Source organism: Macrobrachium nipponense, chromosome 15 (assembly GCF_015104395.2).
Source record: "Macrobrachium nipponense isolate FS-2020 chromosome 15, ASM1510439v2, whole genome shotgun sequence".
NCBI lineage: Eukaryota > Metazoa > Arthropoda > Malacostraca > Decapoda > Palaemonidae > Macrobrachium > Macrobrachium nipponense.
The window spans coordinates 8,330,780-8,358,429 of NC_087208.1; the positions used below are offsets into that span (position 1 = coordinate 8,330,780).

Below are 27,650 nucleotides of genomic sequence, written 5' to 3' on the forward strand. Positions count from 1 at the left end.
TCCTTAGCTTCCCGTGGTGTGAATTGTACCGCAATTCCTGAAGCCAAGTGTAGGTACCAGTCAGCATTTTGTCTAGTGATGCAATTGGAATGGACTTCAAAACTGAAAGTTGGGAATGATAAAGCACTTGTTTGTAAGTGTGTGTGACCAAGCGCCTTACTTGGGAGGAAACCAAGATTTAGTTATAGCCTATTTCCTTTGTTTAGCATTAAAGTTTGGAGAAGTTGCCAAAGCAACAACCAAGTCGAACGAAACTTAAGTGAAACAGATTTTATGCAAAAGATTGAATTAGACCGTGAAAAGAACATTGACTTTACAACACAAACTGTACCAGAGTTCCACGCTGGACAAGTGGTTTTCGCGCTCGGCTGCCAATCCTGTGGTCCGAGGTTCGTTTCCCGGCTCGGCCAACGCGGAATCAGAGGAATTTATTTCTGGTGATAGAAATTCATTTCTCGATATAGTGTGGTTCGGATCCCACAATAAGCTGTAGGTCCCGTTGCTAGGCGACCAATTGGTTCCTAGCCACGTGAAAATATCTAATCCTTCGGGCCAGCCCTACGAGAGCTGTTAATCAGCTCAGTGGTCTGGTAAAACTAAGATATACTTAACTTAATTCTTTACCAGGGATAATGTAAATAAATGGGGCCATAATTCTGCATTCGACAAGAAATACAAGGCATTTTCCTAGTTTACTGGATGAACACACTTAACATGTTTACGCATCTTTGTAACAACTAGTATGGTGTCGTTACTGATGCCCTGAGAGAGAATTTAAAATTTGATGAAGATGTTATTGCTAACTGTAATAACAAACAAAGAGATGTTAGGTAATGAGTGGGTATGCCTACGAAAGAGTAATTACTCACGCCATATCCACTGGATTCATCGTCATGGTTTTCTTCTTTCGTTTATTGTTTTTTATTTCTCTATTTTCCTCTTTTTGCAAATAAAATTTCGTCGACCTTAGTGAGTTTCGATGAACTATACGTGTCCCATTCACCTGAAAATCGTTTAAACCTTGACTGGATATTGAAATATAAGACATGAAAATGCAGAGGTAGGTATCATGAGTGTGCAAACGGAAAGTTCACCGTTAGGCATAAAACGATTTAGTAAAGCGGAGATAATTTTCCATTGCCAAAATTAATGACGTTTCGCATTTTTCCATTTAAAACAAGGTATTTTAGACTACAAATCAACAGTTAGAAAATATTTCTATTTTCATTTATAATTTTGACATTGAAAAGATTAAGGTGATTCTCGTAAATTAGTTATAATCCGTTTCAAGTTTTTTATAAAATGGGTTTTAGGCTTCCCAAAGATACTGAAGCTAGCTACATTTCCGAACCTTATTTGTGTGAAAATACTGAAGTATATTACTTTAAAAACAATGACTGGCACGGGAAAACTTAGACGAACTCATCATCACAAAGATATTGATGGGGAGCAAACGAAATGGCTGGAAAGTCGGTGGGCCGCCGTAATTACTTACTTAAGAGCTATGAGTGAAAAATATCTAAGTTAACCACGACTAAAGATTTCCACCTTTTAAAGCAGATCATTATTGAGCTTAATTTAAGCTTCCACAAAAATAAATGATCACAGCATATGATTTACTTAACGGTAATGCCGTATAAAATCAACTTAACTTCATAAAAATATGTAGATCCTAACATATGACGGACGACATGACCAAAACACCGGATAAAGAGTGATTTTCTAAGAAAAAATATTTAACATTCGCCTCGCCATCTAATAAAAAATCAAACATAATGAGGTTTTCCAGTCGTGCATCTTTCAGTCAAAGAAATCAGAATGGCACAAAATATAGAAAGACTGAAGAAAGAATGAGCTCTTTCCCTAACTTGTTTCACCTCCAAAAAGATGTTAACCACTGAAGAAGCATGAAGCTGGAACTGCTACGCTATGTAAAAGCTGCAAAGATGTATTAACCAGTGCCTTCGTCACTAGAATCCATACAACCAATAAGAAGTGAGAAATTCGTCTACGTCAGAGGTCACACGACTTTCAGGTGAACGAAGAGATGACTTAAGCTTACTTTGTGTAGGAAATTATATGAATCTCCACTTACACACACACACGCACACACAACCTTATATATATGCTGATACATACAATATTATTAATATATATATATATAGATATACATATATATATCTATAATTATATCTATTAATATAATACTATATATATATATGTGTGGTGTGTGTGCGTGTGTGTGTGTAAGTGGAGATTCATATAATTTCCTACACAAAGTAAACCTAAACACACACACACACACACACACACACTATATATATATATATATATATATATATATATATATATCATATATATACATATATATGTATATAATATTATTATCTCTAATTATACATATATATAGATTATATATATATATATATATATATATATATATATATTATATATATATATATTGTGTGTGTTTGTTTGTGTTGGGGTGTGTAAATAATATTCTGTTAAAAGAGGAGATGCTACATTTCAAGTATAAAAGGCCCATTAAGACACTGGTTTAAAGCTAATGACTGTATATATATAATATAGCATATACATATATATATATATATATATATATATATATATATAATATATATGCAGATTACTACTAATTTCCCATGCAAAGTAAATCTAATGAACAATTTTTCATACCTATGATAAACAAAATGTTGGGATGATCAGTTACTTTAAGTGGATTACAAAAGCAGCCTTACAAGTCTCAGAGGAAAGTCGCGTCGCATCTCGACGTTCCCTGAAAAAGACAAGAAATGCCTACTACAGCAAGAGAGCCTTGGGAAAGAGAGCGGTGTCTATAAAAAAGAAAGTTAAGGAAAGAGCCCTCTAAATCAGTCATTTTATTCCATTGAAGATAATAAGAACGTTTAATTAGTGATAGCAAGCCGCTATGTTTAGACCGTTGGACACCAGTAGAGAGGCGAGGGCACTTCTTGTTATCGATAATAGCCATCTATATCATCATCGACGTCGAGTGAAATCTTAATGTCACGCGTGTCACTTAAGGAAAAAGAAGTGTTACCTACACAAGAAGCAGTGTCCATTGCAATAGTAGATTATTATTATTATTATTATCCGAGTATCCATACGTGTGAGAATTAAGGCGAGTACCTATCCGACCCTCAAGACATCAAGTGAACCATAGTGAACCCGAAAACTCAGACGAGCCGTTTAGATTTAAATTGAAACTGAAATAACTTGGTAAATAACAACATATAGTTTTAAATTCTAAAATATTTATATTATTACCCAACACGTTTGTTTGTGAGTTGTGTTCAGCGCCATATTTATCTATATAGGCTGGATCAGACATCGGAGATTAGAGCCGCGACCGTCGTCATGGCTTGGTTTTACGACTGTCACAGGCCTTAAAAAACGAAGAAAAATCAGCTGATTACGACAACATTACGATGCACACAGTTTTTTGGGGATGGAGACTGACATAGATGCAATTTTGTCAGACGTAAGTCAATTACGACATATATAATATGGAATCAGACAACGGCAACGTACGTAAACTGTGTCATGAACGTGTTGCTATGTATTTAAAAGTGGGTTGATGATGAGAGTTTGCACTCATTCCCATTCCAGGCGCTGCTGACAGAGGCACAAGATGGACGAACAGGAAGCTGTGAAGACTGAACAACATCTGGACGTGATATTAGACATTTTAAATGATCAGCCTGAACTTACACTGGCCATGATGGATCATTACTTTGCTATCTTGATGTTAAGAGTAATGAAAATACGGCAGGAACGAAAGTGTAAAAAGTAAAAGAAACGAAGTAGGAGATGCTGGATGTGGCCCTACTGAAAACAGACAGGAGAAAGGTTACTACAACAACTTGATGAGAGAATTGGAGTGTGAAACTCCAGGACTGTACTGGAACTTGACCAGGATAACGGAGGAGCTTTTCAGTGAAATTGTTGACCGGGTCTCTCCCTACTCCACGAAAAAACTCACATTTTGGAGAAGACCCATTGAGCCAGGTCTGCATGCTGCAATTACCCTGTGCTTCCTTGCAACTAGTGAATCCTTTGAGAGATTGGCATTCCAATTCCGAGTAGCTCCCAAAACAATCACAATCACAACACCTTCACAACGTTTTGGGGCATGATTGTCCAACAAAAGTCACAGTGAGGACAGCATACATGAACAAGTACTGAATGACTCAAAAGGTCAAGCTTGACCTGGCTGCTTGGATGCTGCCTTTTATAGCTGGGAACGCACGTGTCACAATGTGGCTGCTGCACACTCCCTCCGCGTAGTTTAGGTTGAGCGGTTGCCAATACGTTGTATACATTGAAACGGACACAGTACGTCGAAATTAAATTGCAATTTACGCCTGCCATAATCACATTATGTATGTCGAAAGAGCATCTCGTACGTTGAAAGAGCTCTCGGGTACGTCGGCATGACATGGAGACTTTTCACAGGTGTCATGGTTCGACCGTGATGACTACGTGCAACACCAAGTCGCTATCACTTGGTGGCCGTCGTGAAACTGTGTGAGCACACATGAAGATTTGAGAGTAATTCCGTCGTAATTTAGTCGTAATCTGGCTTTTACGATGTACGCGCGCTCTAATCGCTGATGTCTGATCCAGCCTTATATATAACATTCGCAAATTATATCAAGAACACTGAAAATCTAAAATACAATTTTTACTTAAAATAGAAAATGATTTTTCATTTATTATCCCTCAGAACATACTAATAAATTGTATTGGTTACAATTAAGTCACTGACATATTTTTTTTAAAAAGAATTTAGTGAAAGTGTTGAAAAAATGTGAGAATTATTTATATTGTTACTGTAAATATATCGGTTAAGGTTGTTTATTTGTATCTTATATATGTCTTCTATATGAGAAGTTCGGCCCTAAGAGAGTGTATTAAAATACTGAAAATCTTGAATCTTGAATATATGTAGATGGAAGAACACAGCCAAGAGGGTAGGCTGAAGCTGGTAGATGGTTGTATTAGGGGCATGCACATCTGTGGAACAGAGGAAGAGGCACTCAAATTTACCACAGTTAGTAAGGGTATGAAGCCAAGAAGGTATCTGTACTACAAGATATAGGCTGTACAAGAGCAGTTGGACATGAAAGTTTGTTAACTGAGTGTCAAATAGCTTTTAAGATATGAGTTTGTGCACTCATTTGTAGGAGTATCCATAAATATCTGGTTGCAAAGATTTATGTAAACACTTAATACCTCGAGAGTTATATACTATGTGCCTTCATAAACTTATTTTTAAAATCATTTGTAGATACATTCCAGACATGAAGAAACCTAAAAAATGATCAAAGCTGAGGCTGAGATCGTTGAGAAAGCTATAGGGACAGACAACGAAAGAGATGAGCCAAAGTAAAGTGATACAGGAATGGATTTAGAGAAGGTTGTACTGAAAGAGCAGAAGTAGTGACCAGAGCCTAAAGCCAGTGGGAGAAATACAACATCAAGCCTCTGGCTTTTAAAGCATCTCAGATTTAGGAGCACAGTGTCGTGAAAGCCCTCATGACAGGGATACCAGCAGTGTTGCCACTTTGTGGATAATATCCACAATTTTGTGGATAATATCAGCCTTTGTGGATCACTTTGTGGATTCATAATCTGAACACAGATTCGTGGATATTTTTTGTGGATGTTTTGTTGTATATGGATATTTTTGTGGAAATTTAATATTGTGTAGATTTTTGTGGCAATATATCCATGTAGAATGCAAAAACTAACTAAATAAATAGAAATGAAATGATATATTAAACCTTTCTGCAAAAACAGACTCTACCTTTTATTTGTTCGTAAGACTCTCAAGGAAGTTGTAGTTGTAAATAAACTTTTTCAAGGACAGAATGTAGACATCACAAAGCTTACAAAGGATCTTCTGGACATTACCGAAACATTATGCAAATTGTAGTTGAACCAGAATTTCTGTCAAAATGCCCAAAAGAAAATCTTCCTAAGCTTGAATATATATACTATCTCTTGCCACTGAATGTCATCAACTTTGGATACGAATTCAATACCTATGCTAATGATTGTCCCTTAAATGACAAACAAATAATGTATGTGAAAGATCGTTGTCAAAAATATGTGTTAGAACTTCTAAGCAAGTACAGATGCGATTGTCTGACAATGTTGAAACATTGTTAATGCTCAAGAAATTCCACCCTGCAATTGCTACTTCTCAGCGCAAAGACTCTATTGTGCCAATTGCCTGTAGATATCGGTCAACCTTCACAGATATGGATAGCTTAGAAAATGGATGGAACGTAGTGAACTTAGATCAGTGGCACAAGTCATGTTTGAAAAAATGTTTGTTTTTGGTCTGAAGTGAGAGAGAAAAAGAATTCTGCAGGGGAACCAAAATACCCCAATATTTCATCTTTAGCATTGTCTTTATTTACATTACCTTTCTCTAATGCCTCTGTTGAGCGCATATTTCAAAGTTGAATTGTGTGCACAGCAAGCTTAGAAATAGGTTCAGTGTAAGATCTGTAGAAGCAATTCTTCAAATCAGATATGGATTATCTTTTCAGGGAAAGTCCTGTGTCAATTTTGAGCCATCTTTGGATATGTTAAGAAATTTCAATGCAAAGGGAAATGCAGAAGATGATGACCAAGAAGAAGAAATTGTATCCCTAGAACTGGATGTACAATAATAAGTAGCATATTTGAAAAAAAAAATAATAATAATTTCAGTTATCTTTTCATACCAAATATTTACACTTAAGTAAAAAAGAAAAAAAAGAGATGCAGAATGCTTTAATTTCATAGAGACTATTATTTTTACTTCAGTTATTTTTCTAAGATTTTTTTATACAATGATTACATTTCATAAAGTGTCTGTGATTAAGTTAGGCTAATAAATTCAGTATTGCAGAAAATGTATTTTGATTTCACTTAATTTTCTTTAGGCAAAATAGTTGCGTAATGTAATGCCTCTATAAAGCTTTAGATTTCATTTGATGTAGTAATAAAAAAATGTGGATTAATTTGTGGGATACTGAAAATTTTTTGTGGATATTTTGTGGATAAAATATCATCTGTACATGGATCATGAGTGAGAACAAAGTGGCAACACTGGATACCAGTGGCCAGATGTTAATGGCTGTTTGGGCCTTCCTTAGAGGACAGCTGACAGTCTAATGCAAGGAACGAGTAAATTAGGCAAAACAGGATTCTTACAGTCTTATTATGAAAATAAAATTTGAATCTACGTCATTTCCACCATGACTAATACGACATCCCTGATACCCATCACTTGACAATACAGAGGACTACGTGGCCGCGAAGAGATTCACAGACTAACTTGTTACAAAACCTAGCAAACACGAACTATCACTCGCCGCTGGTCAGGAAATAGAATATTACTACTTACGGTAGGCTGCACAATGAGGACACAATTTAATAAACAATGATTAATCAAATAACCGCATGATGGCGAATGATGTAGCCGGGGACCAGGAGAGAAAAACTGTTGCTGCTACCTTGATTGAGTTCTGTGGCGGAAGGGCTGCTTCTCCAGCATTCTGGCGGGATCTGCGCTGCCAGTTAGGCTTTTGTCATTGCTCTAGATTCATTCCCTGACCTCGATAGGACATTGCTAATACAATTTATAGTCTAAAACTATACACCAATGAATCTCCCACGACGCGGACGAATGTAGTCTTCAAACAGAAATAAGTACGACTGCATTCACAAAGAACGATCGCTCGTTTGCCATCAGCCAGTTGTTCTAGAACTTCTGTGGCAGGAACGCAGTGGAATCCAGTTGAGGAAAGACTGTACACCCGTCTTTTCACGACATCCTCCACCCCTTCAGAAAGGAAGGAACCCGACGAGGAAGAGAAGGTCTGACTGGTGAGTCAGCAGGCATGGTTACGCTGGTCACGGCCTAGGCTCGATTGCAGCGCTACAATTTGAGTCTAGCTCACTATAACAATTAAATTTTTCTACTAGAGTGATCACTCAGCTAACTCAATTAACACAAAATATAAATATTTTTACAATTAAGGAAAACTCCAATACATCGTTACTCAATCGAGCAATATGCAAGAAACGAACACAATCATAAGCTATACAATTAGGCAAGGCCAAAACTTGATAATGCAATAAGTAATTCAACCAAAAAAATCAATGGATCAGTAGAGTTTGATGCAATGCAATCAGATAATGCAAGACATAAATAATGCTGTAGGCAACGCAATCAAATAATGCAAGACATCAATAATGCTGTAGGCAATGCCATCAAGTAATGCAAGACAAAACATCAATAATGTTGTAAGCAATGCAATCAAATAATGCTGAAGTTCATACAAATGCAGCATGACAATGTTTTAAACATCATAAAGGTTGTTATTATTGTAACAGCAAGAGATTCTGTTTGCTGACATGCTTGCATATCTGGCAGTGCCCTGTGAATTCAGCATTGCATAAAGTCTCAACAGACGAACAATTCAGTGCTCCTTTGAGATGAGAGAAAACGTTGGTTTCCGTGAGTAAGATGTAGGTTGTGTAATGGTACATCATGGTTCATCGGAAGAAAAATATGACAAAATACATCAGTACACATTCATTTTCACATTTTCAATTGTGTCTGTCATCCGCCCTTACTGGATGCAAGAGACACAACTCCCCAACCTTCAGGTCTCTTGTCAGCCCCAACTCTAAAGTTTGCCTCTGGAAAACAAATATCTAATACACCAAAACACTTCACTAATCTGTCTCTTACCCACTCCGACATGTTTTGTCTCTGCTCCATAGCAGCTTTCCTTCGTGGTCTCACTCCAACACTGTTCACTGCTTCATTCACACTGTCTCTAACACTATCTGTTTCACTCGAATTTGAATTATGCTTGAACCCCCTTTTGTTGCAATTATTGCCTTGATAGAGTTATAACCTGTACATTGTTTTTGATTCTCTTTTGATAATTGATTTGTCATTGCCTTTTTTGCACATGTTTCTGTCGAAACCTAGACCCGTGTTGTAGCACTGCACACGAGCCTAGGCTTCGACGACCCGTTTGACCATGTCTGCCTACTTCATCCAATTGCCTTGTTGCTTGCTTCCCTTCCTTACCCCCCTTTTGGAGGGTGGAGAATGTTGCAAAAAACTAGTGCACGAGTTTTTCATGACGTAATCCCGCCCAGGAGAATGCTTCCTTTTTCAGGAGAAAAAGTTATGAGTAAAGTGACTAACCCGATCCGTCCGGTAAAAGGCGAGTGCACGCACCGCACCTCCTCTTTCTTCTAATTAACTTAGTTTAGTCATTGGCTCTTCTGGTCCGTGTACGTGGTGCACGCGCGAGATATATCCATGAGGGGAAATGCGAGCGACGCCATTATTATGTACAGTAAGTAATCGTTCTTTCCTTTAGCCATCGTTGGGCTAATTGATTTAAACCTTTGCTGTTATTGTTTAATCAACTTTCAGGAATGTGTCCCTAGCTATTTTGATGAAAGTGTGATTCAATTTAAGTGATTTTTCAGTGTTCTTAGAGTGGTCACGTGACCACGTTGAATTCAAGTTAAATTTGGGGTGCTGTGTCACACCTAAATTCATGCATCACTGTTTTGTTTCTCTGTTGACATTCGTAAATTCTAGTTTTGTAATGAAATAGTTGAAATCTTCCTTGTTTACCTTTCGAGTTGTCCTTGTGCACGAGCTGGAACCTGTCCCTTAAGGTAGGGTTATCAAGCCTCCCTCCATCTCGCACGAATCTGAAAAACAGTCGCAAGAACATTCGCGACACTGATGTTACTTATGGAGTAAAGTCACAAGTGAAAGCAATTTCTCCGGTTCGACTATGAATACAATTCATCATTCTTTCATAAGTCAAATTAATCCAAAGCCACAGATGATAAAAACTGAAATTGAAGCATATGCATTTGCCCAAACTAAACCTCTAACTGTTGTAGGTAAATACAATAGTTCTATTGAGTATGGCTCGAAAATCACGACAACAGACTTTTATGTAGTGAAAGATGGTTCTGAAACACTTAATGGTTACGAGACATCAGTTGATTTAGGCATAGTACCAGATATTAAAGTCATATCAAATGAACCTTATGTGAAATTATGTGACAAGTACAAATCTTTTTTCAGTTGTTTAGGTAAACTGAAAGATAAACAAGTTAAATCTCATATAGAAGAATACCCTTTCATGTAAGAGAACGCTTAATTAATAAAGATAAATATGAATTTGGAACAAATAAAATCAAGTTTTATGGTTACATATTTTCAGAACTCTGTATTTGTCCAGATCCAGAAAAAGTTCAAGCTATCAAAAATGTCATAAGGCCAGTTAATCAAGGTGAAGTTTTAAGCTTCTAGGGTATGACAAATTGGGTCTCTCGCTTCATGAAGAAATTATTCAGCGATTTCTGAACCTTTGAGAAGACTTACGCAACAGGATTTTTCATTCAAGTGGACGTCGGAACAAGAAGCATCAATCAACAAGTTAAAGGGACCATTAGTTAGTGATACTGTCATGGCGTATTTTGCTCCTCAGAAAATTACTGAATTATGGATAGATGCAAGTCCCGTTGGAGTTTCAGGAATTTTGATTCAAGATGATAAAATCATAGCATACGGAAGCAGGTCTCTCACCCCAGTTGAACAACGGCAGACGGAACGTGAAGCATTGGCATGTGTGTTTGGATGCCAGCATTTTCATCTGTATCTTTTCGGGAAACCATTTACTCTGATTACCGATCATCGTCCCCTTGAATCAATTTCAACAACACAAAGCAAATTCAATCAGCAAGGCCTGAAAGGTGGAGATTGAATTTAACAACGAATAATTTTACAATTAAATATCGTGGCGGGAATTTAATGTTATCATATTATTGTTCAAGACATCCGTTCTGTGAAAGATCAAGTAAAAGCATTGCTGAAAATTTTGTGATATTCATTCCATACTCGTCAGTACCTGGTTCATTAACTCTTGCCGATGTTGCAAAGGCAACGCAGGAGGATTGTGCTCTAAAATGTGTTACCAGTCCCGTTCAAAGAAATTCATGTTCAAAACAAAAATGTAAAATGGATGAAGTTTACCGACGATATCAACGAGTGTGTGACGAATTATCAGTTATATCTATGGACAGTGGGAATATTCTGTTACGTGGTAGCCTACACGACTTTGCATGTTATTGATTAGCTCATGAAGGACACCAAGGTCAAGTAAATTGTAAGTCATCGTTAAGAGAGACTCTTTGGTTCCCATATGTGGACAAATTTGTTGAAGAAAATGCAAATCATGCATTGCATGCATGTCAGTGTCACCTCATTAAACCGAGCCCTTTACCTAAGATACAGTGGGATGAAGTCTCAATGGTTTTGTGTGGCCCCTTCCCTACTGGAGAGTACCTCATGGTTGCCATAGATGACTATAGTCGTAATCCTGTCGTCGAGAAATTAATTAACATTAAGGCAGATACCTACAGTGACTGTCAGACTTGAAAATATTTTTGCTTTATTTGGAATACCCAGTGTTATTAAAACAGACAATGGTGCTCCATTTAATGGTCATGTTTTCTCAGAGTTTGCACATAACTATGGATTCAGGCATCGAAAAATTACACCACTTCACCCCATGTCAAATGCTACTGCTGAAGCTTTTATGAAGCTCTTGTGAAGGCGATTAAAACCTCGAATGCTCAAGGTCAAAAGTGGAAGTCGGATATTACCAAACTTCTTTTGAATTATCGTAGCAATCCGCACCCCAGCACAGTTGTCTCCCCGGGAGAACTCATGTTCAACAGAAAAATGAAAACAAAATTGCCCCAGATTATCACAGAGTCAAGGGATACAAGCATCAGGAAAAGAGATACCAAGGCAAAGGCTAAAGTCTAGGTCACGTTGGCGCGACTTTCGTAAAGGCTGGGTTTGGCGATTAATCTCCTATAGTCGTGGGGCTTGGGCTCTACAAAAAAAGACAAGTCAGCTGATATCGACTCCATGACGACTTCCGCAATGAACCATTACAACTTCATTGTGCAAGTTGAGATGAGGTTAGGTATTTACGTAGTCGCACGAGCAAGTCACCAATGATTTAGTCCACACCCACATTTAACGGTTTTTACAGGACGGCGAGTTCCGTGAAGGCATGCCGATTTTTTACGATTTATTTACGATTTAGTTACGTAATATTCCGACCAACGTAACGGGATTGTATTGAGTCGTGAACATGGATGCCACCATATATGTATAAAGTCTATTAACTAAATAATATTTTCCATTTATCTCCCATGGATTCAGTGTTGCAGAACCCCATAAATCTTCTTCATGATCGTATCGAGTCATTGGTGCTAGCCGCTTGTGTGTTGCACAACTTAATTTTTGTCCAAAAAAAATCCTACTGCCAGGAGTGAGGCAAATCGAGAGGACTCAGTGACATGATTATGTAAACTCCAGGTCAAGCTTCGTTCATTGGCAGGAATCAATGATATACTATTAAAACGGTAAAAATGGCGTTTTCATACTTCATAAAACACTTTGAAAAGCTATGATAATTTCCCGAATAAAACCTAAAATTCAAAAATATTTATAGAATTACCAAATATATTTTCTTTTAAGTAGTATTCAGTGACAATTTATCTATATCTGAAGTTCTCAAATTATGGCAAGAATAACTACTGAAAATTTTAATCCAATATATATCTTACTCAAAATAGAAAATGCCTTTTCATTTCTTATGCTTCAGAACATGACTTAAGTTGTATTCAGTGTCATATTTAGCTAAATCTGAAGTTCTAAAATTATATCAAGAATACAGAAAATCTTGAATCCAAAACCAAGGCAGCTGTGGGCAATTAACTAAGCCCTTAAACTACATTTATAGGCTGCCGACGCACTTGACACATTCTGACTCACTGGGCAGCCCCAACTGGCATGTCTTGGGTTTGCCAACTGCATGGCGTATGCTATACTGAATGCCGTAACTCGCCGTTGCTAGTTACAACTTGCGTGATCAAGGGCCGTAAGTCGAGAGACCATTACGAAATTGTTGTGGGTTGCGCCATGACATGGCAACTTTTGACAATAGTCATGGAATGATGGCGACTATGCAAGGCAACCTTGCATAGTCGCCATCCCTGGCGCAGCGTCGTCAAACTGGGGGTCTTGGTTACGATTTATGCCAATTTATGGCGAATTGGTTGTAATGAGAGCGTAAAGGGTCGTAATGAGAAAAATTTCGGCCGTTACGACATACGCAGTTTGAAATCGCCAATGTGTGACCCAGGCTTAATAATAAGCGATATGCAGACAGTCGCAGAAGAGCTAAACCGTGTACGTTTAAACCAGGTGACCAAGTACTAATAAAACAGAGTCCACAACAAGCTGGATGCCCCTTTTTGTCCTATTCCATGAACAGTGGTATCCAAAAAGGGTTCAATGATTACTGCACCGCACCAGGATAGAACATTCACCAGGGATGCACCTCATTTTAAATATGTTGATAAACAAGTTACAACGCAACAGTTCTTCGTCATCCACATCGTCAACTGAAGAACTCGCCAATATTAAGCAGAAGTGAGTGGGACGTTTTAAACCCAAACTTTTCCAAGACTGAGCTATATTTGTTATATCTTGAAATTGATTGGGTTTCATATAATGTGTTCTTTTTCAGTTGTAAAGAATCTAAATCATTTTTTAAAAAATATTGCAGGGAATCTAAATTTATTAGTTTCGTGGGGGAAAGTATAAATATGTTTTAACTCAGTATGGTTATGAACATCATATTACTGTAATTCAATTTAGAATTGTTAATAATATTTGCATTTTCTCCTAAATTTTGAATTTTATACGTTAAACTAAGTGCAATTCAATAATGGACTTTTTGCATTTTTTACTAATCTTTTTAGTCTTATACGTTTTAATGTGTAATTCAATAATGAATTTATTGATTTTATGTTTCACTAAGTTTTATTACGATTATAATTTCTGAACTGTTGTATATCTATTTTCAATAAAGGAAAAAAATCTATTTTAAAAGAAATGAGGGATGTAGCGATTAGCCAATCACGGTGAAGCCCGGGAATCTGCTAGTATCTTTGAACTGTGTCTTGCACCGGCACCGACCGTTGAAAGCCAGTAGTTGTAGTCTGTATCTCAAGCGGAATAAACGCTCTTTAACCATCCAATATGGGTCTGTTATTTATCATATCCTACCCCTCCTTGTGTGTATAAGCTGTTACACCCAGTCATGTTCAAAGTTATTACACAATTTTCGTAGGCAACTCTTATACGTTTGGTGAATCCGCTCCAAATGCCTTGTGATTCGGGGTGATAAGGTGTGGAAGTTATTAATACCTAACTCTCATTCTATCCCCAAAATATTTGAATACAAAATTACTACCATTATCACTGTATAATACGAGGCAGACCTAACTTAGAAAAATAATCCAACAAGCGTTTAACTACTGTCTTTACATTCAGGATGACCAGTTTTGAAAATTGAAATACGGGACACTTAAATTGAAGAGGTAATTGAACAATATATACACAACTTATGCGAAGTTATGCACGCAGTGACGCAGGCAAAGTCCTTCTCAGCCTTCTTTATTGAATTTTCTTTTGTTTTAAAGTGCATTCGTTGTAGAATTTGTTACAAACAGCTGTTCATTACATGTGTCAAAGCATTAGAATATTGCAATCAAGCATGTTTTGCAGCTTTGAAGGATATTAATAACAAAAGTGACTTGCCATAGTATATTGAATAAACTGCAGACAATAAAATACATATGACGAAAACCTTTCAATAATCCAACTGCTCTCAAGAGATGGTGTTTGGTTTGAGCATATGTGATGAACTCCGAACAGGACAGTGTGAAATTGCACTTTATCTGTAGTTTTGACTTGATCAGCTCTACACTGCACCGGTTCCTACACCCACCCCATCGTTGGCCCATCCATCAGAGATAACACTCGCTCCACTTGAGCGTTTGAAGGGGGAATGCTCAGTACAAATTTCGCTAGTTGTTTTTTTTTTTTTTTTTTTTTTTTCTAGATATTGAAAATACGGGACAAAAGGCGTCCCGGGGAGGGTCGATACCGGACAGTCCCGTCAAATATGGGACGTCTGGTCACCCTGTTTACATTACAACTTCTTACGGAATTGCCTCTGGATAGCGGGTTAGTCTATCAATGCTCCCTCCCTTACTTCTAGGCAACGGTCCAACCATATCGATAACTACATTCTCAAAAGGAATATTACACGACGGAGCTCTGGGAATTACTTGATCCGGTTTTCCAGCAATTTGGCATTCATGACAACGTCACTTCAGAGGCCTCGTGAGGGGGTGGCTCGGGGGGACATATGTCCCCGGACGCAGCATTGAGGGGGCGCCAAATTGAAGTTGCGAAGACATCTATTTTGGGGAAAATGGGATGATGAAACCAGTAACTTAGAATCTTTAAGTTTTTTACGAGTTTCCAGTATATATTTTATATTTAATGAAGATTAACTTCCTTTAATGTTCATTATATATAAATGTATCATTATGTGTTAAGTACTATACTTTCAAATTTTATTTTGTATTTATAAAATAAGTGGTTCAGTGACTGTGAGTCAGTGCAAAGATATTGGATAGAATTGCCCACATCAATCTAGTTTCGTTTTCTTTCGTGATCATTTTTTATTTTTTATTTGTTTTGTGCAGAACAAACTCCAGACTACAATTATTTCTGCATTTTCATAAAGCTGAGGCTGATGTTATTAACAATACATAAAGTATTTTATTTATTTATCTATTGCAACGAAAAATATAGTAAGAAATTTTAATTTCTACAACTTTTTTCATTTTCGAATGAGAAAAACGTCAGTCGCAACAACACTGTCAAGTTGTCTACACAACTTCACAATTTTATAGATGCCGTGAGAACCAAGGTGTGAAAAAGTTGTCACAGACGGTAGCCACAGAGCCCGGGACACATATTTCCCAAGTCTCGAAGAGTATATGGATAGGGGAAAATTGCTGCCAGTCACAATGCCTAAGAAAAACATCCCCATCTCACAATTTACGGCTTGTATGACCTATACATTTTATTCAGATCTATCCAAAATGATGCATCACTAATTCAACAACAATATATTCTTCAAATGAAATACACCGTGACATATATTTAGCGTTATTGGCTTCACCCTCTTGGTAATAGTGCTTGGCGCCTGTTAATTCCTGCTTGCAAAGTCGATATTTACTTCATAAATAATATTTTCATTGCGAGTTGCTAAATTATATACGTAAAAATACGTGTTTAATGCCATTTATAGAGAGTTGCGATAACTCATGGGATGAATCAAACAATATACAAGATGGTAAAATTGATGGTATGGTAAAAATGATGGTATATGACTCCCACCAAGATGAATTTATTCCTGGACTTTGAAAGTGACGACTTTAAAAGCATGGAGCATGGAACGTCTTTCATGAATTACTGCCTGTTGTTTCAGGCTATGAAAATGTATTATGTACAGTACTAAAATAATAACTGCCTAATGCTTAAAAAAAATGTGGAGGATACAGTTTTGATGACAAATTTATGCACCCCATAGGGGATTTGTGCCATCAGTACACCTCATTCATTGCAAAATAGGCATTACTCTTTCTTCCATCTTATAGTCCACCTCTCCTGCAATAGTTTCATAGTGCAACTGCTTTGAGGTTTTCCTCCTGTCTGTAACACCTTTCAAACCTTTTACTGTCAATTTCCGTTTCAGCACTGAATGGCCTTTGTTGCCCCAGTGCTTGGCATAATGCCAGAAATTTATATGTAAAAAAAAATTTATGCACTTAATTTAAGGCATATTTGGCCATTAAGTGTGAGCTTGTATGAAAATAGTAGTATACTCATATACTACCATTTTCCCTGACTTTAATTAATACATGTTCAATATTTGTGTCATCCATATTTGTTTTAAAGTATATCGCAGTTCGAATCAATTTATGCATCAATTCCGCTCTATTTTAGCTCAGTAAAAAGTCTACTGTAACTCCGTAAATAGGTAGTACTATTCTGTACTCCTATAATTGCTAAAAGTATTACATACTAATGAAATACTCTTTTTAATTCTTTGCACACAATGAATGACAACTACGAAAGGTTTGCTAAAAATATTAAATAAATTAAATAATCAGTGCTTTCTTTGTACAAAATGAATTTTAAGCTAAAAATATTCAATACTAAATTATATTACCACTTTTATTTGTTTCTACACAATATATGAAAAGTAAAAATCAAAATCAATAAATATTCATTAAAAAACCTTTTATATATTTGTACACAATGAATGACCAGTACTTATCAGGTAAGGACATCTGGAAGGTTATCAAAACGGAATCCACCTCATAGTGTCAATTTTTTACTACAGCTTATCAAGTACACCTTGAAAAACAACCGTATTCATATATGAAAATATATCAATTCCGAGGTATAGCGAATTAAATATTAAAGGACATTTGTAGCTCGAATTATTTATTTGAATCACGGTGATGTGATAATTATTCATAATATGGCTACGTTCGTCAAACGTTCGAATTTGCTAACATGGTAGAGGGGGTTGGATATCGCATCTAATTACGAATAACCGAATTCGACGGTGATTTGTAAGTTCAGAATCGGTGTAACTTGTAACCTCACTTGTTAGTCAAATCGCTAACGTCACAGTCGTCCTGATTTCGTCCCTGTCCGCTGGACGGTGGTTCGGTCCCATGAGGGGACGAAGTTATTATCAACTAAAAAATAAAAATATTCCCCTTCGGTTTACATATGTGAAATGTATCAATTCTGAGGTAGAGCGAATTAGATATTAAAGGACATTCGTAGCAAGTCAGCTTGACACGCCCCTTTTTCTAAAAACTTCCTTACCCTTTTCTTCTTCTTTCTCTTATCCCTCCCCGAGTGCATTAAAATAGCCAAGTAGAATACAGAGGCCACTGAACCGAAAAGCATCCTAAGACAGCTGAGGTCTGGACAGGAAACATTACTTGCAAACAGTCAGGAAACAGTATGCCAACTGTTTGCAAACATTGTTTGCAAACTTTATTTGTAAACAGTGTTTCCTAGTGTGGACAGGCTTTTTAGGGCATAATAGATCTTGAAATAATTTAATGAATGAATCTGATACTGTGTCCCTGTAAATAGTAAGGACTATATCAGTCTGATTCTGTTCATGGCCTAGTAATGACCAGTATATTGCTTTTATACAATTCACAGTATTGTGCATTACTACGAAATAGCATATGTCCATAGAAATCCGTAGTGTAAGCCTACATCCTCTCTCTATTTTCTCTTACAAACAAGTCAGTAACATCATTTTTACCACCTTGTATACTGTTTGAGTCATCTCATGAGTTATCGCAACTCTTTATAAATGGCTTTAAATGTGCATTTTCAAGTATATAATTTAGAAAATATTTACTAAGAGGGAGAAGCCAATAACGCATAATATATTTCACAGTGTATCATATTTGAAGAATATATTATTGTTAAATTAGTGTTGCCTTATGTTTAGATATATCTGACTAAAATGTATGTCACACAAGCCGTAAACTGTGAAATTGAGAAGTAAGTATTTATTTGGCATCGTGACTGGCGGCAGTAATGGATATGGGACTGAGGAGGGAGCTAAAATGCGTGGCTTGTGATGTCATGGATCAGCTCCACGCGCTTTGATTGGTCCTTATTTTCCCTATCCTTATACTCTTCCAGACTTGGGAAATATGCTCCCGGGACCCAGAGGTAGGCTAAATCAATTTTACTAATACTAGACTAGGAAGTGATTGCTAGTTTGTCTTAAGCGGCTTTCACAAGGGTAAGTCTTGCGTGACCCCATAATTTCCCATGAATATTTACATGTATAAACATAACAATATCCCTCAGTTCTTTTCGAATTAAGGAGTTGCTACCTACAACCAATGAAGCATGCTACATCAAAGAAAGGTGCATTAATGTGGCAAGTTTCTATGACACTGACTTAGATGGCTTGGCACTGTTCAGCGAAATTGTAGATGGCAGAATGATGCTTAAAACACAAGATGATGTTCTGGTCACTAACCCACAGGAATTACTTTGTTTCACTGTACGATATGGGGATGAAAGTGTTTTCCCAAACCTTCGAGTTGCCCTTCAGATACTGCTGACCATTACAGCATCAATTGCTGGTTGTGAGCGATCATTTAGTAAGTTGAAACTTATCTTGTCGCATCTGTGAACATCTATGGGGCAAGAAAGATTGTCAGCTTTAACTCCACTAAGTGTAGAGCAAGAGATCGCAAACAAAATAAACTTTGATGATTTGATAGACAAATTTGCGGCTGTAAAAGCTAGAAAGAAAAACTGCAAACACATTGTAACGTGCATCAATACTCAATGACGTCCTACAATTCATTGTCAATCCTTTTCTTTGTTTAGGTTTTCTGTTATCAATATCTGTCTAATTATCTTTACATTCTAATACCTTTTTACCGTTTTATTTCCTTGCATAGGGTTGGTTGATCCTAAGCATCCATCACTTTAATCTTTTTGTTTTCATTATTTTGACGCATGTTAAACACTCTTAAAGAAAAGTAAGGTTTATAGTTAGTGAAACTAATTCATCTTTGTTCTCATTAGTTATCTTTTTAGGCATTATAACTATTCAATCTTTACCACAAAATCTATTCTTTTTTCTAGTATTAACTTCCATGCTGGCAACAAATTGTACATTTTCATAATTTTCTTAGCCCCCAGTATTCCTTAATGCTTAACTCCTTCTTTAGTCAAATTGATTTAATTTGCCATTTGTCTTTGATTATTAAGAGTTACTGATTACTGTGTCTGTTTGTTTGTATGGTGTTTTTACGTTGCATGGAACCAGTGGTTATTCAGCAACGGGACCAACGGCTTTACGTGACTTCCGAACCACGTCGAGAGTGAACTTCTATCGCCAGAAATACACATCTCTCACTCCTCAATGGAATGGCCGAGAATCGAACCTGCGACCACCGAGGTGAGAAGCGAACACCAAACCAACCACGCCACTGAGGCGCTTGCTGGTTACTGTGATGCTTTACTATAATAGACATTTTACTTATCTTATCATCATTTTGGAATTAATTTATGAGGGTTAATGATTAATTAATTACAGTATATCTATTGAATATATAAAATAAACTATTTCAGTTTGTAAATTCGGTTGGTGTTCTATCATTCCAGAATATTATTATGCAAATTAGAACGTTTTGTTTTCAAAACAATATATTTGAAATAACGGAGGCAAAAATTCCCTGCCAAGATTAGCACACTTAAATTAAAGTAGTCCTTCTCTGGGGGGCGCCATAAAAGACTTTGCCCCCGGGCGCCAGCAACCCTCACGACGCCACTGCGTCACTTCTCATTTTAGGCCAAAAGTACGCCCTACTAATACACCTAAAAGTTTTATTTACTCCCAAATATCCTTACCTATCATGCGCTAACTTCAAAACTAATTCACGAAACTTCCTGGGGACCACTAGTTGTTCGATAATCTCCTCTTTGCTACCAGACTTAGGAAGAACAAAACGACACAAAACTTCGTCTTTTAAACAAAATGTTTCCTTACACACATTATCGAGATCATCATCCAGCGCACATTAAAAAATTTGGGTTAGTGTCTCATCCTCCCTCTGAAACTTTACTAGCTCATCCTTATTCAAGAGGGCCTAATCATCACAGTAACTATTACTTGAGTCCACTTCATCGACAACGTTATTCTCGACAGCTGCACCTTCCGCTTGGCTAACACTGTCACCACCGATAGAGCTAAGTCATAACCGACAATAATGTCAAAGCCATCAACGGGCAAATTGTCTACAACTGCTAGTTTCACTTCTCCCTACACTACCTGACTTTGCAAGTTTAACTTCAACAAAGGACAAATAACACAAGTGTTCTGAAATCCGCCTAACTTGACTTTTCCACACTCTATCTCCTAGTTAGGGAGACAGCAGTTCCGGTGTCCCGAAGCAAGACTATTTCTCTCGAATCCTCTCTTCCAAGAGAGGAAACTACACCTTCTGACAGAAATTCTCCATAAAATTTCAGAAAGGTTAACTAGCGACACTGTTTTCTTAACGTCCTTCCTTTCTACTTCACAATTTCTTGCTAAATGCCCTTGCTCATTACATCGGAAACAAGCTAATTCTGGGATACTAAAAGCCCCTCTATTCTTACAAACCTTAGACGTGTGACCCGGTTTTCCGCATGCATAACAGTAATAGTCACTTTTACTTGCATTGTTATTACTAAAACTGAAACCTTTACTGCTTTGTACTTTACCCGACGAAGGATCATTTCGCTCCTTACTGACACTTAAAATATGAGTCAGACTATTTGTCTGCTAACCTCGTTGCTCCTGCAAAAGATACTTCTCGCTTATCTTAATCTCAGGGGATACGTTATCTTTGAAGTTTTGTAACAACACTAAGTTCTTCAGATCATCAAAATCATCAACTTTGGCGGAAGTTAACCAATCACAGAACAGCCTTTCTAACTTCTTACCGTATTCTACATACGTAATATTTTCGTCCTTTCTCAAACTTCTAAATTTCTTACGGTACGCCCTAGGTACTAACTTGTACGCGCTAAGAACAGTTTCTTTCACAATATCATAATCATCACATTCCTCCTTAAACATGCAACTGACTGTAAATATAGGGTCCACAATTCCTTAGGAGAACCAACTCTTTCTGTTAACTTCTCAAAACACATGAAATATTTTGTTACATCTTCCTCATCAAACTTTGGTACTAATTTCAACACTGCACTCATACCTAAATCATCAACTTCATTTTCGTTCTCGCCTGCCTGACTGTCAAACGAGCGATTTCCAACTCATGCTTACGTTCTTGCTCTCTTTCTTCCTGCTGCATTATCATCATTTCTCTTTTACTGCATTTTCATTACATCTTTCTTAGCTGCTCTTTCATCTCTCTCATACTTTTCTCTTTCTTTCTTCTCAACATACTCACAGAGATCATTACCTTCCAGACCTAGAAGCTTTCCAGACTCAATAAATTCTTTTGTCATCTCACTCATTCTGGTTCTTTCTATATTCTCTGTTGCAATCTGTTAGTGTCGAAAATCCCGGCCTAAGGTCGCCAACTGTTACGGATCATGATCCGATCAGACTCTATTACAATAACAAAAAAGGATTCAACACCAACAATTGAAATATGGGATACGAATATAGAAAGAAACTCAAACAGAACACAATTTTATTTACAAACTATTCACAAAAATAAATGCAGAATGGTTTCTCCTATTTACATAACAAAATTAGATCTGACTATATGTGAAAAGGGGGGAACAATGCAGTAACAAAATACTTGGACATTTTTACAGCTGCTGAGATTGGTGCTCGAAGCAATGGCTTCACAAGAGGACAGTAAAAGCTTCAGATGGGCTTTTAGTTAACTTCGTACCGCAGGAAGGAATGACTCAGTCTTAAAACTTGAAGGGCGGGTTACTTCTCAAAACCATTTGCAAGACGTTTCTTCATGGAAAGGGTTTGCTCGTCGTCGGGACTTCCCTCTCTCTTTCTCCAATTACGAACTACGGACTTTACTTTCTTGTTTCCATTCCCACTCTCTCTCGTGCATCCTCTTCCTCTCTTATCTCTGTTCCTTCTCTCTCTTTTCACTTGCTCAGAGTTCTGTAATCTCGGGGCAGGACTGAAAGGGCGGAGCTAACCAGTGATCGTTTCCATCACAAGAACTTTTCAGAAAACTCTGGACGAAATGGTACGTCATATCCAAAGCGTCGTGTTGCTAACAATGACCGCGTGCTGGAGTTCCACACAAAGACAGAGTATTCTCAAACAATCATGAGAACAGACACCCCAAACAGTGCGGGAATACCTCCTTGCTATAGACCCACTCGAAAAAGATACATTTTCCTTTCCTTTAATATATGCTTCTTCGCTATAAAGCGATTACCATGACATAAGGATATCTTCAGGATTCACCTTATCAAGAAAGGCATCCAATGTAGGAAATTGTGCAACAATTCCCTTTCCAACACATCTTATCAGACCATTCATTACCCCAAAATATGAGTCCATTCACCCACTGGGGTAATTTACCCCAGAGTTGGGAAACACTGCGCTACTAAAAAATAAAAACAAAAAACCTCTTCACAAATGGCTTTAGCTGCTTCTGTGTATGGGTATTTATTTGCATAAAACTTTAAACATTCATCGTTATAATGAAACAATTTTGTATATGTGTGCGTGTGATACATTGAATGAAAACACGGTAGGTTTAATAAAATATCCATCTAAAACATTATATGGCTTATATGGGATTATTTATTAAATAATTTTTAATCTTCATTACAAGATATGGATTCAATCATTGCAAAGGTTATCTGAAAGGTATGTTTCAGGATGAAGAGAGAACGGGTCTGTTAATGCCCAGGTCAGAATTTGAGCGGGTGGCATATTTCCCAAGTCTGGAAGAGTATAGGGATAGGGAAAATTAGGACCAATCAAAGCGCGGGGAGCTGATCCATGACGTCACAAGCCATACGTTTTAGCTCCCTCCTCAGTCCCATATCCATTACTGCCGCCAGTCACGATGCCAAATAAATACTTACTTCTCAATTTCACAGTTTACGGCTTGTATGACATACATTTTAGTCAGATATATCTAAACATAATGCAACACTAATTTAACAAAAAATATATTCTTCAAATGAGATACACCGTGAAATATATTATGCATTATTGGCTTCTCCCTCTTGGTGAATAATATTTTCACATCGCGATTTCTAAATTATATACTTGAAAATGCACGTTTAAAGCCATTAATAAAGAGTTGCGATAACCCATGGGATGAATCAAACAATATGCAAGATGGTAAAAATGATGGTATCTGACCTGTATTTAGGGGAAAATAGAGAGAGGATGTAGGCTTACACTGCGGATTTCTATGGACATATGTTATTTTGTAGTAATACATATTACTGTGCATTGTATAAAAGCAATATACTGGTCATTACTAGGTCATGAACAGGAATCAAACTGTTATATAGTCCCTACTATTTACAGGAGCTTATGTGCCCTTAAGGAAACCTATGGTATTGTTATTTTGGTGATCTAAGTTACCTTACTGTAACCAAATATAGTTCCTTGACAAACTCATCCTGTCAGTAGCTAATCTGAATACGGTTGTTTTTCAAGGTGTACTTGATAAGCTGTGGTAAAAAATTGCCTTTTTGAGGTGGATTCCGTTTTCGTAAAACCTTCCAGGTTGTCCTTACCTGATGATTGGTACTTGTCATTCATTGTGTGCATATATATAAAAAGTTTTTTATTGAATAATTTTTGCTTTTCATTTTTACTTTTCATACATTGCTTACAAACAAATTAAAAGTGATAATCATAATTCAGTATTGAATATTTTTAGCAAGCCCTTACGTGATTTGTGCTTAAAATTCATTTTGTACAAAGAAAGCACTGATTATTTAATTTATTTAATATTTTTAGCAAACCCTTCGTACTTGTCATTTATTGTGTGCAAAGAATTAAAATGAGTATTTCATTAGTATGTAATACTTTTAGCAATTATAGGAGTACAGAATACTACCTGTTTACGGAGTTACAGTAGACTTTTTACTAAGCTGAACTATAGCAGAATTGATGCATAAATTTATTAGAGCTACGATATGCTTTAAAATAAATATGGATGACACTTTTTTTCCAACTCTCTTTCAACAGAAAATTTTATACAAATATTCAACATGTATTAATTAAAGCCAGGGGTAACAGTAGTTATCCCTGGCCAAATGCATGCCTTAAATTAAGTGCTTTTTTTTACATATAGATTTTTGGCATTATGCCAAGTACTGGGACAACTAAGGCCAATCAGCACTGAAACGGAAATTGATAGTAAAAGGTTTGAAAGGTATTACAGGAGGAAAATCTCGCAGTTGCACTATGAAACAATTGTTAGGAGAGGGTGGACAAACAGATACAAGAAAGAGAATGTGAACGGAGGTAACAGTAAAATGAATGAAAGTAGTTACTTCTAGGCGCCGAAGGGACGCTGCAAAGAACCTTAAGTAATGCCTAAATTGCACCGAATGAGGTGTACTGACGGCACTAACCCCCTACAGGAGGCATAAATTTGTCATCAAAACTGCATCCTCCACATTTCATTTAAGCATAAGGCAATTATTATTTTAGTACTGTACATAATGCCTTTTTATAGCCTGAAGCAACAGACAGTAACGCCTGAAAAACGTTTCATGCTCCATGCTTTTAAAGTCGTCACTTTCAAAGTCCAAGATTCTTAATGAGAGTCGAAGTGCCGCAAAGTTCTTGGCCTGTCTGTAGTCTGTAGTACTAATTACAGGTCATATACCATCAATTTTACCATCTTGTATATTATTTGATTCATCCTATAAGTTATTGCATCTCTTTGCAAGCAGGAATTAAGAGGCACTGAGCACTATTATCAAGAAGGAGAATCCAATAATGCTTAATATATCTCACGGTGTATTTCATATGAAGAATATGTTGTCGTTGAATTAGTGTTGCACTATGTTTAGATATATCTGACTAAAATGTATAGGTCATACACGCCGTAAATTGTTTAATGGGGAAGTTTTTCTACGGCATTGTGACTGGCAGTAATGGCTATAAGACCGAGTGTAGCTAAAAGGCGTGGCTTGTGACGTCATGGATCAGCTTTGATTGGTCCTAATTTTCCCCATCCTTATACTCTTCCAGACTTGGGAAATATGCGAGCGGGTGGGATAATGAGCTCATGTGAGCCCCTATACCTCGTCTGCGCTCTGGCTAAGAAAACTTAAGTCGAAGATTTCGCTTAAAGGGCAACCCAAAATATTTCCCTGTTTCTATTCTATATCTATCCTGTTTCTAGTGACTTGTTAGATAGATATTGATTTATAACATGCGTAGGACTACAGCATATAAAAAGCAGTTGTCTTGTACAATGCCTCATTTGCAAACGTTTCATCTTGTGGTAAACGTCCCTGTAAAAACATTTTTCCTGCTCAAACACTATGCTAAAAAATTGTCTATGTAATGCTAAGTACCTGCGCAGTTTTTGGCTTAGGTTTATACATACAAACGTTTCTTTCGTTTGCCGAGAAATGAAAGTCTGAGATATGTCAGGATACAGGCGTGTCGACGATTGAAAAACTTAACCCAGATCAGATGTTAAAAAAACCCTTTAGAGATTGATAGAAACCGTTGAGAAAGTCGATTATCATGTTGTTGCGTTGGTTCATGATTTCGGATCTTGAAATTTGGAAACATCAGAGGAATCGCTGAAAATTCTTTCAAAAATCCGTGCGCTCATTAGCTGTAATTTTGTCAATTCGGGGATCAAGTTACAAGTTAGAAGTTTTGTTTCTGATTCTGCCAATCGTGAAATGTGTAGTCAGAGGAAGAAAGAATATGGACTTTCTTGGAAGTTGAATGAAAGTCACTTTAACCTATTTGACCATGAGAAGCAGCTTGTGAAACTGGTTGTACAGCTGTTATCCAGTCCGACTTCAGTTGAAGTGCAATTGAATACTTGAGTAAGAAGGGATTCTTAAACAACAGTAATTGGGAAAAAACGTTTAATTTCACTTATCTTGTCGATAAATGGTTGGTGTTATGAATTCTTCTCGAGTGTTTAGTGACAAAGTATCGAAATGTTTTTGGGATAAATCATGAGGAGCAGAAAAAAATTCTTACTGTAAAAGGTAGACACCATGAAAACCATGAGTAGTAAACTCACGGTTTAATTGCTTGTGTAGGCTTCAAAAAGGAGTAAAAAAAAGGAGTAATTCTATCAGTCATGTCACTTAATAGATCTTTATGCAATGCTTAATAAATCATATAGTGTTAAATTCATACCTACAAAGCGATTAATCAAGATCTCTTGGAACACTTTTGTGGTTGCGTACTTCAAATGAATTTTTCTTGGGAAACTATTTGTTGGTGAAAGACGTTGTCATGTTAAGTGAAAAAACTCCCACTGAATGTAAAGAAGACGAATACATAAATGGGCGCTAGTCATTTGCCAGTGCAAAACAGAACACTGAACGAGAACTATCAGTAGAAATGTGACTGACATGCATTTTCTTTAGAAATAATACCAGTGAACCTGAAAATGAAAATGAAGGCATAGTGGATGATTTTTAGAGAAGAACAGAATCTGCCTGAGAAAGGAAGGCAATCGTGAAGAAAAGTCAATTCCTGTCGGAATAGAAGAAGTCACTTCGGTGCATTGCTGGGTAGTGTATATATATATATATATTATATATATATATATATATATATATATATATATATATATATATATATATATATATATATATATATATCCAGTAATAAGGACAAAAACAAAACATTTTCATCTTATGTATTATCGTTTGGATTCATTTAAGAAAATAGGAACAAATAACTTTTCGATATCCTTTCAGTATTAGCTTCAAAATTTTTTAATGCTTCGGCATTCATTCTTTTTCTTTTTATTTATTATGATAATCTTATTTAGATATTTCATGGTAAAATGCGCAGAAATTTTAGTAAAAACCTAATTACATCTTT

The 27,650-nt window shown here is 36.6% G+C and overlaps 1 protein-coding gene across 5 annotated transcripts in view; it reads right to left on the reverse strand.

Annotated features, from left to right (window-relative positions):
- LOC135226991 (uncharacterized) overlaps window positions 1–27,650 on the reverse strand; it is a 159,838-nt gene that overhangs the window by 104,918 nt on the left and 27,270 nt on the right. The window contains exons 1-2 of one of the 5 annotated variants that reach the window (XM_064266708.1): window positions 1,869–1,903; window positions 870–1,003 (exon numbers count right to left, since the gene is read on the reverse strand). The exons of 1 other annotated variant lie outside the window; for it this stretch is intronic. In XM_064266708.1, coding sequence (XP_064122778.1) covers window positions 870–895 — 26 coding nt within the window. In that variant the 5' untranslated portion in view covers window positions 896–1,003; window positions 1,869–1,903. Of the gene's footprint in view, window positions 17–869; window positions 1,004–1,868; window positions 1,925–27,650 lie in introns of those variants that run through there. 3 more of the 5 variants (XM_064266709.1, XM_064266707.1, XM_064266711.1) reach the window with 3 other exon arrangements.